We start from the raw sequence: 17,299 nt of genomic DNA, 5'->3' as shown, positions 1-17,299 counted from the left end.
GCAGAGCAATAAGAACAATGTAGCTACACTCGAGAACAGTGTTTCTCAACTCCAGTCCTCAGGACCCGCCTGCCAGAAGGTTTCTGTTGTGGCCAAACTCCCACACCTATTATGTTTAAAGACTGAAGCAATCAAACCACAAAAGAATGGCCGTGATTAGTTCAGTCAGGTGTGTGAGTTCCTGGTTACAACAAAAACCTTCTGGCAAGTGGGTCCCGAGGATTGTAGTTGAACACTGATCTAGAATAAATGTCTTCCCTGAGATACTCAAATCAGAATGACATCCTCCTCTGTTCCTATCCACATTGACAGTCAAATAAATACTTACATTTCTCGGAAGTTTTATCATTTACATTACATTACATTACAGGCATTTAGCAGACGCTCTTATCCAGAAGAACGTAAAATCTTTTCATCAGTCATCAATTAAAAGGCATTACAGCTCTCTGTGGGTTCCAGGCGGTAGAGAAGTGACTCAGGAAAATCGAGAACAAACTTTCCCTAGTGACCACTGGAAATGTCCATGTTCACACTGGGAGAAGCGACCACTGTATGACCTTTCTTGTTTTGTTTTATTATTTTTTTGTTGTCATGACCACCACATGCCAGCTATTCCCATGTGAATAAATGGCAGACTAACTAAGCCTATTAACCTTAATTATACTTTATGTATTCTTAACGTTTGTATATTATTGTGTACTTACGGTATACTTCAGCATACTATTTCTTCAGATCGATTGACCAATTATATCATTTATCTGTTAGAATTGCCTTTAGTTACAGAGATGTAATCCAGGATACGAGACAGCATTTCAATTTAAAGGGCCAAATGTGGAGTGTGTGGTGATTTATTTCTTTTCATTGTATAAACCACAGAATACCATCCGTGTTTTATTCTGTGCTCCAGTGAGGACGGTAGAGGTGTAAGTGAACAGGGCCTCACCTCTCAGCGATGGTGGGCAGTGCGGGAGCGTAGCCCCCGGCGTATCTGTGTCCGTTTCGGTCAACGTGCTCCAGGTCCTGGTCCTGGTCCTCCAGGTCCTGGTCCTCCAGGTCCTGGTCCTCCTCGGTCACGGTCACAGAGGGCGGGGTGGGCTGTGGGGGCGGGGCTGCACGGGCGTGGCACACAAACAGGTGAGGATACAGGTGAGGATACAGGTGAGGGTACAGGTGAGGATACAGGTGAGGGTACAGGTGAGGATACAGGTGAGGGTACAGGTGAGGGTACAGGTGAGGGTACAGGTGAGGATACAGGTGAGGATACAGGTGAGATCGGGCTCCACGTTCCCATGAGGCGGTGACGGGTGCATCGTGTTTTAATTAACGACAGCCTCAAAAATCGAAACCAATATTTTGGTGAGGCGACTGAGGAGAATGAGACGCGGGAGTGACGCACCTGTTACCTCCGCTTTCGGCTCAGAGAACTCTCCGTTCCTGTGCGGAACAGATTTCTGAAAAAAAAAGAAAAAAAAAGAAAAATTAATAAATAAATAAAAATGCAGCTGACATAATCTGGAGGTGGGCAGTTACTGTGTTCCTCATTGACCTCAGAAAAGGGGCGAATCATCAAGCTAATCATCAGCAACTTGTTTTTATGAATGAATATACGGTTGGTTTGATTGACGGCTCCACGCGTTTTGAGTGACTGGCGACGCACTGAAAGTGTTGCTGTGCTGTGAGCCGCGTTGCCGTGGTTACAGCTCCATACCTTCTCTGCTGGTTCCGACCGCCGAGTCCGCTTCATGATCTCCTCCAGACGCTGCAGACGAAAAATCAATTATGAAACATAATCCTTTCACGTCATGGTATTTTTTGTTATTTATGGTAGCCAAACCGTGATTACTAGCTGTTTTTTCTCTCGTCCTTTTTTATTAATTCCGAGGAATTAGCAGTTATCCACTGCTACTTTACAACCAACATCAATGTAACTCCAGGAAACGTCCAGATACAAGCACAAATAATCTGAACCTCCCACCTCTGTGATTGGAGGGGAGTCTGTGACGAGGCTGATGCTCTGTGGAATGTGCGCTCCAGGCCCCGCCCTCCCTCACCATGGTTACGTAGCTGTCACACCCACCTTCTTCCTCTCCAGTCGCTCCGCCTCCTCTTTCTGGAAGTGCTTCTCTCTCTCCAGCCTCAGCCGCTCGTCCTCCTCCCGCTGGCGAGCCTCCTCTTCCTCTTTCTGCAGAAACCCGACCGCCCCGCTGATCAACACAGAGACTACGCAGTCCTGCTCACTGGTGACTGTGGTGACTGTTACAGCACCGACTGTGACTATGGTGACTATGATGGTGACTGTTACGGTCCTAACTGTGACTATAGTGACTGTGACTGTGGTGACTATTACAGCACTGACTGTGACTATGGTGACTGTATGCTGGTGACTGTATGATGGTGGCTGTTACGGTCCTGACTGTGACTATGGTGACTTTTACGGTCCTAACTGTGACTATGGTGACTGTATGATGGTGACTGTTATGGTCCTAACTGTGACTATGGTGACTGTATGATGGTGGCTGTATGATGGTGGCGTTACGGTCCTGACTGTGACTATGGTGACTGTATGATGGTGACAGTATGATGGTGGCATTACGGTCCTGACTGTGACTATGGTGACAGTATGACGGTGGCGTTACGGTCCTGACTGTGACTATAGTGACAGTATGACGGTGGCGTTACGGTCCTGACAGTATGACGGTGGCGTTACGGTCCTGACAGTATGACGGTGGCGTTACGGTCCTGACAGTATGACGGTGGCGTTACGGTCCTGACAGTATGACGGTGGCGTTACGGTCCTGACTGTGACTATGGTGACAGTATGACGGTGGCATTACGGTCCTGACTGTGACTATGGTGACAGTATGATGGTGGCGTTACGGTCCTGACAGTATGACGGTGGCGTTACGGTCCTGACAGTATGACGGTGGCGTTACGGTCCTGACTGTGACTATGGTGACAGTATGACGGTGGCATTACGGTCCTGACTGTGACTATGGTGACAGTATGATGGTGGCGTTACGGTCCTGACTGTATGACGGTGGCGTTACGGTCCTGACAGTATGACGGTGGCGTTACGGTCCTGACTGTGACTATGGTGACAGTATGACGGTGGCATTACGGTCCTGACTGTGACTACGGTGACAGTATGATGGTGGCGTTACGGTCCTGACTGTATGACGGTGGCGTTACGGTCCTGACAGTATGACGGTGGCGTTACGGTCCTGACTGTGACTATGGTGACAGTATGACGGTGGCATTACGGTCCTGACTGTGACTATAGTGACAGTATGACGGTGGCGTTACGGTCCTGACTGTATGACGGTGGCGTTACGGTCCTGACAGTATGACGGTGGCGTTGCGGTCCTGACAGTATGACGGTGGCGTTACGGTCCTGACAGTATGACGGTGGCGTTGCGGTCCTGACTGTATGACGGTGGCGTTACGGTCCTGACAGTATGACGGTGGCGTTGCGGTCCTGACTGTATGACGGTGGCGTTACGGTCCTGACAGTATGACGGTGGCGTTGCGGTCCTGACTGTATGACGGTGGCGTTACGGTCCTGACAGTATGACGGTGGCGTTGCGGTCCTGACTGTATGACGGTGGCGTTACGGTCCTGACTGTATGACGGTGGCGTTACGGTCCTGACAGTATGACGGTGGCGTTGCGGTCCTGACTGTGACAGTATGACGGTGGCGTTGCGGTCCTGACTGTATGACGGTGGCGTTGCGGTCCTGACTGTATGACGGTGGCGTTGTGGTCCTGACTGTGACTGTATGACGGTGGCGTTGCGGTCCTGACTGTGACAGTATGATGGTGGCGTTGTGGTCCTGACTGTGACTGTATGACGGTGGCGTTGCGGTCCTGACTGTATGACGGTGGCGTTACGGTCCTGACAGTATGACGGTGGCGTTACGGTCCTGACAGTATGACGGTGGCGTTGCGGTCCTGATGAAGCCCCTCTCTCTGACCTGTCTCTGCAGCCGCTCGGCCTCCTCTCTCTCCCGCTGCAGTCTCTCCTCCTCGGCCAGCTTCTCCTCCTCCTCCCTCTTCCTCCTCTCCTCCGCCAGGTGCTGCGCCTCCTCCTCCCGCCGGGCTCTCTCCTCCGCCTTCCTGCGCGCCATCTCCTCCCGTCCTCTCCTGCGACCGACAAACACACACACGCTGAGCCACACACACACTGAGCCACACCTAGAGCCTGCGTGCCATCTGCTCCCGTCCTCTCCTGCGACCGACACACACACACACACACACACTGAGCCACACACACCTACTGAGTCACACCTAGAGCCTGCGCGCCATCTCCTCCATCTAGATCTGTAGACCGTCCTGTAGGATTTCACTCCAACCGTAACAAATCACCTCTCATTCAACAGCTAGAGCAGGGCTGCCCAACCCTGTTCCTGGAGATCTACCGTCCTGTAGGTCTTCACTCCAACCCTAACAAAGCAACACCTCATACAACAGCTAGATACATTGTGGAGCTGCTAATTAGCGGAGTCAGGTTAGCCAAATTAGGGTTGGAGTGTAAACATACACGATGGTAGTATGTTTCTCCAGGAACAGGGTTGGCTACTCCTGGCCTAGGTCCAATTATTGAGCCACACCCACAAAGAGCCTACATCAACCTACTCAGAAACACCTTATGTACCACGCTGCTACTCTGTACCCCAGTAAAATGGACGCCAGTGTGCTGCTGTTGTCTAACAGGAGCGGGAGGGGGGGGGTCTCACCTCTCTGTCTCCTCCCTGAGCCTCCTCTCCTCCTCCTCCCTCTCTCTCTGCTCGCGCGCCTGCCTCCTCTTCTCCGCCAGCAGACGGGTCGCCTCCTCGGGGTCCGTGGTCCCGGCCGACAGCCTCCCCGCGCCGGGGGGCGTGGCCACGGAGGGAGGGGAGGAGTCTGCGAGGAAAGGAGGAGTCATACCGTTACTTTCAATGGTAAACGTAAACAGCGGCCACCTGACGTTGAGTAACAGTGAAAATGAACTGAAAGACTGAAGCTCGCAAATATCTCTATTACTCCGGAAAGGGGAAAGGTTGATTATAGAGAGGAGACGTGTTCAAGACGGCTAACGTTCACCAACATATTCAAACTTTTTTTATGTCCGCCATAAACGTTAGCTAATGTTACCTAGCAAGAGGTTGTGTGTGGTGAACAAAATGGTTGCCAACAAGGAAGACACCCAGCAAACGAGTTGACAATTATTTGGCGGTTACAACTCACTGCGCTTAATTACAGTACGGAGTGTATATAATATAATTAATGTCAGGACCATCATCAGAAAAAATTACCCTCTGTTTAGTCGCTTCCATTTTTATTAAAAACTTAAGGCGCTGGCAACAAACTAAACGGAATGTTCATTTTAGTTTATTGTTCAAAAAATTCTGCAGTAACTGTTCACAGCAAACACAGCCATCTTGAATGCACGTATGGATAAAGAAAATAATATGCTTTTGGGAATGTTATTATGTATCCCAAATCCTGCCCATGAGCTACCTACTGAGGGACCTCAGGGTCTGTACTGAATATTCATGAAGTGTGTTCCAGTAAGTGTGGGAGGATTAGGTTCCCATTGGCGTTATTTATTATCAGCTGTGATCTGAGATCAATACTGGTCCACTGGTCTTTTTTTGCTCATGACAGAAGGCAATTTAGAAAAAGAACTGCAATTCAATTCATGCACTCAAAAAAAAAAAAGAACATAATGTTCTAGGATGACATTTCAAATCGATAAACTGAAATTCATCTAATTTCATAAATAAACAGAGCTGAAAGAAAATTTTCACCAGCCCCTGGGAGAGCATTGCATTTGTACATTTTTGGTCGCTATGGCAGTAGAGTCTGCACGGGACTCACCGCTGGGCGGATCTCTCGATGGCGCTGGGGTCTCTGCTTTGCGGTTCGATTTCCCTGGGGTTGCAAGCTCCTCCCCCTGTGGCTCCGCCCTCACCGGCCGCACGTTGCCGGGAGACAGGGGCCGGCCGGGAGAGCTAGGCTCCTCCCTGGTGGGCGGGGCCTGGGGAGGGGGCGGGGACCTCACCCGCTTTGGGGTGGGGGGCCGTGGGGCTGCCTTGTGATTGGCTCTGGGACAGGGGAAACGGACCAATCATTAGGCAGGAATTTAGCAAAAACCTCCAATCAGCAGAGGACTCTTACGAGATGATTTAAGAGATTATTCAATTCAATTTTATGTCTATAGAGCTTTTTATAGACTGTCACAAAGATGCTGTACAGAGTAACAAGATGTATTATCGAGTGACAATTATAAGAAGCATTCACTATTGTATTTTTTCATAATCATTATTTTATGATTTTATGAATAATATTATTATTAGCAGAGGCAGAAGCAGGAGTAAATGACAATATATGTATAAATACCACCCAATTACCATATGCAGACTGAACAAACAATTGCATTTACTCATTAAACTATTTTGGGGCAACTTTTTCAGCAGGATTATATGGTAATTATCCATGTATTTAGAGACTGAAGCTTCACATTTGGACCATGACAACTGCAGGAAACCTAATGAGATGGTATCTCACCACAGTGGGACTCAGGAAACTGATTGGGCACGTTGGCATAATCCTATAAAAAACAAATACTGGGCCCCTAACAAGCACACACTGACTTCTATGAGAGGAAGAAAGACTCCTCTCTCCTCGAACGCCTGCAGTTCCCATACCGCACTGGAGAGGGCAGTGTCGCTCTGCTCTTCTGGTTGCCAGGACACCACGACCTCTTCACGTCGACAGGGGGAGCGACAGAGAGATTGCTCCAAGACTTCCGCACGTAGTCTTTGTCTCGTTTGTTCCCCTTAATTAATCACAAAAACAACAACCTGTGAGGAGGAGCCGGTGTAACGTTCGGGGCGGCCCCTGTCGAGCAAAGAGCCGCTTCGCGTTTTGCATGGAGACAGACTGCCCTCAGAGGGCACAAAGAGGAGGAAAACACAGAGCTCTTTCAGTGTGGAACAGATGACCTGAGCTCACATTAATTGTGAAATCAACCACACTATCTTGAGAGGGAAAATACGTTTGAGCCAAACACTTAAGGCCGGTTTCCCAGACACAGATTAAGCCTAGTCCTGGACTAAAATGAGTTTTGTGTGGAGAATCTCTCTTAATCTGTGTCTGTGGAACTGGCCCTCAGAATATCTGAGGAAATATAGAGAGGCCATTTTTGGCCATTAACTGGAATAAGAAAAAAAAACAGTCATTTGCCATAAACTTGAATGAACTAATTTAGAAAAAGACTGTTTTGAATGAGAAAAAAGCTGGACATCTCTTAACACATCTAAGCATCTGAGACTGTGTGCGTTATGAAACGCAACACAAGTCACCCTTGCGTGCCAAATGAAGGAGACAGACCAACTAATTAGACTAATAACACCGCCGGGTAATCTAACCCCACCTCCATCTCCACCCCTACCCCCAGAACACACCAATGTCCCAGTCATTAACAAACAGGATTAGCCCAAATCAGCCCTACCCTGCAGATTCCCAAATCCTTACCGGCCCCTGGACACACTCTGGGTCCTCTCGACCCATTTTAAAGAGCACAGACTTCCACAAAAATAGCTTTTAAAAAGGGCTTCAGATATAGATTCAGCTGCTCCATGATGCACAAACCACAAAATGGCCGCCTGATGGATTATCCTCCCATCCCCATACCTCTGCAAGGTGACATCAGACAGTTTTACTGGTGCATTTCAGATGATGTACGACGTGCTGCATTTAACACTTCTATTTGAAAATTAAAGCTCTATGTCTTATATAACTCAGAGCCCCGCTGTAGGTTCATGTCCTGACAATGGGTGTGCTGATCTTTACCTAACTTTTTATGGTGCACTTCTGTAAGGCTCTCTGGAAAAGAGCGTCTCTTAAACAACCCACAGTAAAACAAAATACCCTTCCTGTAAAACAGATTTTTCTTATTCAATCTACTTTAACCTTTATTTTAATGGCCACGTGGAGATACTATGGCAAAGGAGGGCCAGCCAGGAGGCCCCACAGCTAAAGGTCTGTAGGCTACAGCTCAAAGAGAAACACAGACACACAATAAACATCAACCACACACACTACAAGACAGCCTACCATAGAGCCATAACCAGCACTAGACTGAGATGGCCAACCATAGAGCCATAATCAGCACAAGACTGACACAGCCAATCATAGAGACATAATCAACTGTAGACTAAGTTGGCCTACCATAGAGCCATAACCAGTGATTGACAGCCTACCATAGAGACATAATCAACACTAGACTAAGATGGCCTACCATAGAGCCATAATCAGCTCTATGTCCACACATAGATACACCGATGGCACAGGTGACCTATGACCTGATATGGACTGATCAGACCTAGGTCAGTTACTTAATTGCTTCGGTTTCGAATACTTTTCTGTGCTCGATTGATCTCGCCTGGTGCCACTGAGCCAACCAAGAGGCCCAGAAGGCAGGGTTTCCACTGAGAATATCTGAGTTTATCTGAGAGTATCGCATAGGATCTAATACACCAGGCACGCTCAGTAAAACACAGAAATCTGGCCCAGGTTTGGCCCAGGTGTGGCCCGGGTTTGGCCCGGGTTTGGCCCGGGGTTTGGCCCGGGTTTGGCCCAGGTGTGGCCCAGGTTTGGCCCAGGTGTGGCCCGGGTGTGGCCCGGGTGTGGCCCAGGTGTGGCCCGGGTTTGGCCCGGGTTTGGCCCGGCTCCGTACCGTGGGGGGGTTGGCGCTCCGGCGGCGGTGCACGCTGTCCAGGCTGGAGAGCGCCGCTCTGGGCCTCTCGCCGTTCCGGCACTGCAGGGTCCTGAAGGACGTGGAGGTCCCGGGGTGACAGGAGGCTGAGCGAGGACAAACGGGGATGACTACGCAGCCGAGCGGCCGGCGAGCGTTACCGCGGGAGGAGGAGGCGCGGAGAGGAGGAGGAGGCGCGGAGGAGAAGCGTGACAATGGAAGGAGGGAAGAGAGGAGAGGAGAGGAGAGGAGAGGGGAAAAAAAAGAGAAGAGAAAGCGTCTATTAGACCCGCTACTCCGAGCAAGAGACGTGGCGACTGCAGTCATCACTGATCGAAACGACTCAGGCACGCGATTAACCCAGACGAACCCAGTTAACCCAGTTAAATCTGAGTTAAGGGTGTGAAAATCATGGGGTCACGTTCCAAACTAAATATGAATATAAGAAGTAAAATAACGTTTGGAAACGGTTCAGCCGAGACGCCTCCAGATGAATATCAATTCAATTCCAGATTAATTTTCAGGTTGAAATGACTTTTAGATAAATTTGCTGACCAGGACAAACAGCACCGCACTGTCCGATCCGTGTCAAACTCCCACAGTTCGGGGGGTAAGTACCAGTGATGACTGAGTAACTGCAGTTGATTTGTTTCAGACACGTGAGTAATTCAGATCAACGAAGGAGCCAGCAACACAGCGAGAAAAGAGCGTGACCGCGGCATCCATCCGCACGGTGTGTTAACGCAGAAATGAAGCCATGCCGGTGCCAGCCAAGCAGAAACAAAAACATGTTTAAATAAGAGCCAGCGTCTTCAGCCAGGCTGTGGAGAAACTCCCAGCTCCCCAGAGCCAGAGATCATCAGCACTGCAGCGTTTTCTCTCAGTATTTACACCAGGGGTGCCCAACCAGAGTCTGCAGGTTTTCACACCAACCAATCACTGCACCCCTGCTGATTTCACTGATCAGTTCCCATCTCTCTGGTTGAAGGTGTGTTATTTGTTGAAATCAACAGGGGCAGTCGCTGGTTGGAATGAAAACCTCCATACACTCGGCCCCCCGTGGCATGTTACAACGGCAAAAATAAAATAAAAACATTTCAAGGCATTTCGCAGACACTTAAGCAGAGCAACTTGCACAGCCTTTTTATATCAAAGTGGGTCAGACACAAGCCTGTCTTTTAAAGACATCCCAAAAAAAAAAAAAAAAAAGAGCCATTAAAATAAAACCCTCTCCCAGGGCCAAAGAGAAACTCCTTTAAAACTCGCACAAAATGGCTGCCGTTGCATCACCCAGGTGGGTGCTGCACATTGGTGGTGGTTGAGGTGAATTCCCCCTCATCACTGTAAAGCGTTTTGAGTGTGAGACTATATAAATATATCTATCTATCTATCCATCCATCCATCCATCCATCAAACCGACACAACCTGTCTTTGGGGTCAAAATCTTCAGGTTCGACTTCCAAATATGACAGAGTCATTGCACATTTGAGCAAGATGCTCAACCTGCATTACTTCAGTACACGGTATATGCAGCTGTGTAAATGGACAACACGCTGAAATGAAAGCTGTAGCTCTGCATCAGAGCTGTCAGTAGTTTAATGTATCGTCATCATTAGCCTGGGAAAAGCGAGCGGGGAACTGGGGAAGCGTTTCCACCGGTCTGTCTGTCGGCCGTTGACACGGGGGCCAAATTGAAACATTTGGATCTGTAAACAGAACGGCTCGACGCCTGTCTGCGCATGCGCTTTACGATGAGCTGATGACAGATGCAGCAGAAGCCCGCAACTTCTGTCAGCGTTGCTAACGGAAACAAATATGGACAATTCATATTCGTATGATGTGGCATATTCACGACACAGTGGGGTAGCGTATTAGGATTATATAACGATGCTAAATAAAGTCAACCGAAAGGTTAATGACGTCCATTGACAAACTCACTTCAGATAATATTCTCCGGAGTAAATTGCGGATTTACCTGCTCATTTAAAAGGACGCAGCTGACGTTTAGAAACGCCATTTTGAACTTCTGACGAAACGTCTCTGTAACGCAGGGTAATCTGACCGTTAGCATACCCACACTTTAAAAGGCAGGCAAAACTCTCTTCCTGACGGCTGTTCAGCAGGAGCGGTGGAGGAAGGACGATCTAAAAATGGGACGACCTGATTTTAAAGGAGCGTTTCTGCCCAGAACAGCGCTCCGAGGCCAAGCTCATTCTCAAAGGAGCATTGTCTGGGTGCGGTGTGATCGCTACCAGTCACGGCCAGACGAAAGAAACGGGCAGCCTGCGATATCAGGCGAAGAGGAGCGCTGGGTTGTTCCAAATAAAATAAAAAAATACCAAAATGACCACAATCACGAACCCTAGGAAAGTTACAGCCGAGCTGAAAATTGAGGTTCAATTTCATTTTAGGTCAGTCAATTTCAGAAACCAACTGAAATTCCACCCACTAGTTTTAAAATCCTCATAGGACAGACAGTAATGGGCATTTTCAGTGCCCATAAAGTTCCTGAACTGAGTGAATTGAAATGGAATTGAGCCCAGCTCTGACAGGAGTAGGCGGTGAGAGGGGTGTGTGTGTGTGTGTGTGTGTGTGTGTGTGTGTGTGTGTATGTGTGTGCGTGTGCGTGTGTGTGTGTGTGTGTGTGTGAGAGTGACTGAGCATGCTTGTGTCTGTGTGTATGCATGTGTGAGTGTATGCATGTGTGTGTCTGAGTGTGTGCGTGTGTGTGTCTATGTGCATCAAGTGTGTGTGCATACATGCAGGTGTGTTTGTGTGTTTGTATGTGTGTGTGTGCATACGTGCAGGGGTATGTATGTGTGTGTGCGTGCCTGCGTGTGTATGTGTGTATGTGTGTGTGTGTGTGTGTGTGTATGTGTGTGCCTGTGTGTGTGTGCCTGTGTGTGTATGTGTGTGTGTGTGTGCCTGTGTGTGTATGTGTGTATGTGTGTGTGTGTGTGTGTGTGTGTGCCTGTGTGTGTGTGTGTGTGTGTGCCTGTGTGTGTGTGTGTGTATGTGTGTGTGCATACGTGCAGGGGTCAGCATGTGTGTGTGTACGCGTGGGGTACCTGCTTCCCCAGACAGGGATGCAGCGCTCTTGCTTCGGGCCAGGTAGGAGTGTGTCGGGGTCAGCAGCCGATTCACCACACTGCTCTCCCAGGGGGTCAGAGGCAACCGGCGCGAGGCTGGAACACACACATACACACACAGGCACACCCACACACACACACACATACACACACAGGCACACACAAGCAGGCACGCACACACACATACATACACACACACACACACACACACACACACAGGCACACACACACATACATACACACACACACACACACACACACAGGCACACACACACATACATACACACACACACACACACACACACACACACGTTCACACACACACACACACGTTCACACACACACACAGGCACACCCACACACACACAGGCACACACACGTTCACACACAGAAACACAGACACACACACAGACACATTAAACAGAGCACTGGCGTGGGCACAGGTGCAGCGTGGCAGAAGGGGCAGCCTCGAGCATCAGCAGCATGTTAAACAGCGATGAGAGTGCACTGCATGCGACCGGATGACTCCCCTCCACAGGCACACACAGCTACAGCACAGTGACACGTGTGTGTGTGTGTGTGTGTGTGTGTGTGTGTGTGTGTGCGTGCGTGCGGTCTGCTCCAAAGCCAGAGGAAACACACTGTGAGGACCTCAGAGCACATGCAAGTCCGCAGACACTGTTTCTCCCAGCTCACCAGTCTGTTGTACATGCACTCAATAAGCCACATTCCAACTGCAGTGCCACTTTAAATTTGAAACAAAATGGCGGCCGGCCGGTGGGGGGGGTGGGGGCGGGGGGGGGGGGTGGGTGGGTAATGATGCAGATGTGTCTTACAGCCACCTTCTTTGATAGGCCTGTTGGTTAACGTGCAGACGGTGTTAAGTTGTGGTTGCTGTTAGCCTCAGCCTCAGACGGTGTTAAAACGATGACGTTTCCAGGTATCTGCAGTGCAGCTCAAACGAAGCGAGCGCTAAGCTAAGCTCTGGCGGTTGGCCGGTGTGGTGTGAGATGACACAAGCAGCAGCCAATCGGTGCAGCTGAGACCCGCCCACTGGGGGGAAACTAGGCTGGAGATTGGACGACTTCAACGAGGTCATAAAGTAAACACTGTAATGACAGTTTCAAAATGGTGCCCATCAACGGTTGCGCCTTGTAAAACTATGGACTCTAAAACAAACGTAAATGATCGCTTTCCAAGATTTTGTATGAATGCTACTGAACGTACTGTATAAAACAAATAGAGATCTTTGGTCTGAATAAATTGGGATATTTATAGCATACCACCTATGATTATAAATATAGGAGCAAATCATGCACATTTTATTAAACATGCCCTTGATTTGGGTCTGTTTCAAATGAAGTAGGGCACAGTAGGGGTGTTGGCAGACACAATTTCCAGCCAGTTTGATATGGAGTTGTGAGGCATGAGTGAACTTGGTGGAATAAATTCCAAAACCCCAGTTTCCCAGAAACACCTGAGGGCACGTCCCGCGGGCTGTGGTCTTTGCAGACGCGGGGTCTAGACTGAGATTTTTTTAACGAGGACGTCCATCTCTGTAAGGCTGGGAGGACAGACCAAAATATGTTACTTCCAACAAGTGACTTTTCAACATGATTATAAAATGCATCCGTCCTGGAGAAGGTTATTGAAAAGCTGGCAAAAAAAAAACACAGAAATCACCACAGCCAACTAACTGTTTGTTTATGTTCACTGAACCAGCAAACATTTAAAATGTAAACAGTTCTCAAAAATATAAGCATTAGCCTAATTACTGTAACATTGTAATCTAATGAATGTCTGAAATATAATTATCCAATCAATATTTGCCGCAGGTCATTTTCAGCCTTTCACTACAGAAACTGAAATAAAGGACAATGAGAAATCTGAAATTAAAACAAGGCAATGTGGACAAAAGAGGTCAAATGATTCGTGAACCACGGACAGTGACAGACAACACGAGACAAGTAAAAAAGCATGTGGGAGGAGCCAACGGGACACGACACAATTCAGAGCCGTCTCTTGATTGGTCCAGATTCTTGCTTACAGCGGTCAGAGGCCAGAGAGGGTGATGTCACACAAATCCAATTAAATTCACAAGTCACCGAGAGGTTATCCGTCATCATTAGTCAGCACGTGTACGGCAAAGAGGAATATACAGTGCACTGGTGACTCAACAACCAGCACAATTATATGAAGAGGGCAACCTTACACCTGGGTAACTTCAAAAACTGACTGAGCTGGAGTCCATCATTCTGTTCCTTGCGTATGGATAGCCAGCTGAACAGCCATGGAAAGGGAGAATATCCAGGACTAGAATGGGGTCCTGTCTGTAGGTCTGAGTTCACATAGAGGCAGGTGTTCAACATGTAACGGGTAAGGGGGCTATCCGGTAAGGGTGCTAACATAATGCTAGCTATAATCAACACCCACATCATTTACAGTGCAATACCTTAAAAATGGTACAAGTTGACCGAGTGTTGGGTGGGAGTACTGCATGCCAGCTCTCCTCGTTCTTTGTGCAAGTCTATTTTTGAAGTTACCACGGTAAAAGGGTTTCTATTCTTGTGTCTTGCACTTATTGTTTTGAGGCAGTACAGTTGTCAGGGAAACGGCTTGCTTGTACAGTCAGGACAGGATGAGACTTGCGTTCTGGGTTAGAGAGAGGGACAGAGAGAGAGAAAGAGAGAGAGAGAGGGGAGGGAGAGGCAGGGAGAGAGAGACAGAGAGAGTGATAGAGAAAGAGGGAGAGGCAGAGAGAAAGATAAAGAGGGAGGGGTAGAGAGAGAGGGGGAGTGGGAGAGACAGAGAGAAAGAAAGAGAGAGGGAAAGAGAGAGAGGGAGGGAGGGGAGGGAGAGGCAGGGAGAGAGAGACAGAGAGCGTGATAGAGAGAAAGAGGGAGAGGCGGAGAGAAAGATAGAGAGGGAGGGAGGGGGAGAGGCAGAGAGAAAGAGAGAGGGAGGGAGGGAGAGGAGGGAGAGGCAGGGAGAGAGAGACAGAGAGATAGAGAGAAAGAGGGAGAGGCAGAGAGAAAGAGAGAGAGGGAGAGAGGGAGAGGGGGAGAGGCAGAGAGAAAGAGAGAGAGAGGGAGGGAGGGAGGGTGTTGGGGACTGTACCTCGGTCTGGAGAGTTTAAGAGGGTCGCAGAGGAGGACGACAGGCGCTTTGTAATGATGGGTTCTGCGTGTTTGGACAGGTTCGCCGTGGAAACAGACCTCCTGTCTGCATCTAAAACAAACGGGACATAATCGGTCACTGTGCCAGGAGGCGGCGGGGCCACTGGGGCCAGGGGGGCCCTCTACGGAGAGGAGAGGAGGAGAGGAGAGGAGAGGAGAGGAGGAGAGGAGAGGAGAGGAGGAGAGGAGAGACCCTCCCATCTGCAATTTCTCCCCTGACACAGGAGTCCGTCCTCTACAGACCGAGCTGCTCTACCCGACACAACCCTTCAGCACAGAACAAACGCACCGATGCCAACGTGAGGAAATCATTCCGGTACATTCTGAGGAATGGGCTTGGGGATCCCTACATCTTCATTTTTATTTCTTAGAAACCTAGAACTTTATTCAACTACCATCTGTTCGATGAGTGTGCCATTTCGTTTTACTCTACGTAGCATAATGCACAATTTATTAATAGAATATATTAGAGGTATTCATATATTCTATACCTGGCTATTACACCTAATAACCTGGTATTAGGATCAACCATCACAATGACTGAATACTGAATACTGAATGAATACTATTTTCATCATGCATTTGTCTTCAACAGGTAAAAGCAAACGAGGCGGCGAGGTGGAGAGGTTCAAACTCGCTGCATATGCGAGTGTTCTGGCTTGGTCCGAATTGTGTCAGATATCTCAGCTCAATCCATCGTCACAAAGATGTTTCACGAGATCAACAAAACCCTACTGTCTCCTGTGTGACTGCAGCCACTACGCCACTCTAAAGCGGTCTACTGCTAAAGCATGCCTACTAGCAGAGCGCTGTCTACGGAACCGAGCGTCCGGGGAGAGGGAGCGTGCTTTTCACACGCTCCGGCCGTGTACCGTGTCTGCGCCCTGAACTCAACTCGCCCTGGAGGTGTCGCTCTAGCCCGGCGAGATCGAGCGGAAAGAGAACAGAGGACTCAACAGAACCTGGGAGAGAGAGAGAGAAGACAAAACGACAAACAGGAAGGGGGAAGAGTCGGAAACAAGACCGTGAGCGGGTGGATTCTCATCGGAGGAGAAACAGAGCAAATAAAAAAAAAAAGCCCATGGTCATGTGTATTAATGCCAGAACAAAAACAGCAGAGATGAGAGACAGACGGACAGACAGACGGACAGATAGACGGACAGATAGACGGACAGACAGATGGACAGATAGACACAGACAGACAGACAGGTTTGGCCATAAATGGAGACTGAAATTATAAAGAAACCTATCGGCACACCTGACAGCAGAGGCAGCGTAGCGTGAAAAGATTTAAATAAACTTTTATGCAAAGAAAAGAAAAGGAAATTAGCTGCAGTAAACTGGATAGATGAGCGGCTGGCTGATGCTGTGGTGTGTGTGTGTGTGTGTACGTGTGTGTGTGTGTGTGTGTGTGTGTGTGTGTATCTGTGTGAGCAATAACAGGGATACCTGCACTGAGACAGAATAAAAATACTGCAAAATATGTGGGCCTTTTGGAAAATGCAATGATGCATATATTTCTATTCCTATTGTGTATTTTTCAATAAAATGTTGCAATATCTTAGAGTGGCAATCTGTACACTAAATGGGCTTTTTATATATTCATATATAGTGAAGTGCTGCATTGCAGTATATTGACGAAAAATTAATCTCACTATGCTGCAGCATATTCCATTACGTACCCTTCTTGTACCTGCCCAAACTCTACCTGTAACAGTCGCATAATTATTATTTTATGTATTATTAAGCATTACTGATACAGGATGGCTCATTTACATTTGGACTGTGGGAGAAAACCGGAGTACCCAGAGGAACCCCACACAGACACGGGGAGAACATGCAAACTCCACACAGAGAGGCCCCGACCGGGATTCAAACTCAGGTAACAGTGCTATCCCCTGCACTACCGTGACTGACTGTTAGGAGGACGTAAGACCGTCATCCTTTCCCTACCCAGTTAAGAAATAAGTCTTGTGCTTCAATTAATATTTTAAACGATTTGCTTTCTGAACCTCAGAAATCCGCTTCAGCTAAACTGATGAAGAAAACCAAGTCTGCTGACAACTTGGACATTTTTCTTTGGGCATTCTTGGGCACAGGGCTCCTTCAGTACCTCAGAGACACCCATCGAGTGTGTACAAACAAGAATGCAAAATACTTTATTTCAGTATTTCTTTAAAGGAGGGATCATCTAGTCGCGGGGATTGCTGGTTTTCCACCCTCCCTTTACCTGGGAGTTGCACTCACTGTTCCGTTAATGAACATACCCGGGAGAAAATAAAACCAGGGCTGGATTTG

At 48.4% G+C, this 17,299-nt stretch overlaps 1 protein-coding gene across 5 annotated transcripts in view; it reads right to left on the bottom strand.

Moving 5' to 3' along the window:
* Positions 1–17,299, bottom strand: part of map7b (microtubule-associated protein 7b) — a 53,171-nt gene that overhangs the window by 3,109 nt on the left and 32,763 nt on the right. For all 5 annotated transcript variants that reach the window (XM_061243079.1, XM_061243077.1, XM_061243078.1 and 2 more), the window contains exons 6-17: positions 14,943–15,053; positions 13,303–13,389; positions 11,805–11,921; positions 8,719–8,867; positions 6,686–6,816; positions 5,856–6,082; positions 4,733–4,898; positions 3,971–4,139; positions 2,078–2,182; positions 1,709–1,759; positions 1,397–1,451; positions 944–1,109 (exon numbers count right to left, since the gene is read on the bottom strand). In XM_061243079.1, coding sequence (XP_061099063.1) covers positions 944–1,109; positions 1,397–1,451; positions 1,709–1,759; positions 2,078–2,182; positions 3,971–4,139; positions 4,733–4,898; positions 5,856–6,082; positions 6,686–6,816; positions 8,719–8,867; positions 11,805–11,921; positions 13,303–13,389; positions 14,943–15,053 — 1,534 coding nt within the window. The remainder of the gene's footprint in view (positions 1–943; positions 1,110–1,396; positions 1,452–1,708; positions 1,760–2,077; positions 2,183–3,970; positions 4,140–4,732; positions 4,899–5,855; positions 6,083–6,685; positions 6,817–8,718; positions 8,868–11,804; positions 11,922–13,302; positions 13,390–14,942; positions 15,054–17,299) is intronic.

Source organism: Conger conger, chromosome 5 (genome assembly GCF_963514075.1).
Source record: "Conger conger chromosome 5, fConCon1.1, whole genome shotgun sequence".
Classification (NCBI taxonomy): Eukaryota; Metazoa; Chordata; class Actinopteri; order Anguilliformes; family Congridae; genus Conger; species Conger conger.
The sequence above is the reverse complement of the archived record's forward strand: the minus strand, read 5'-3'. Positions and strand labels throughout refer to the sequence as shown.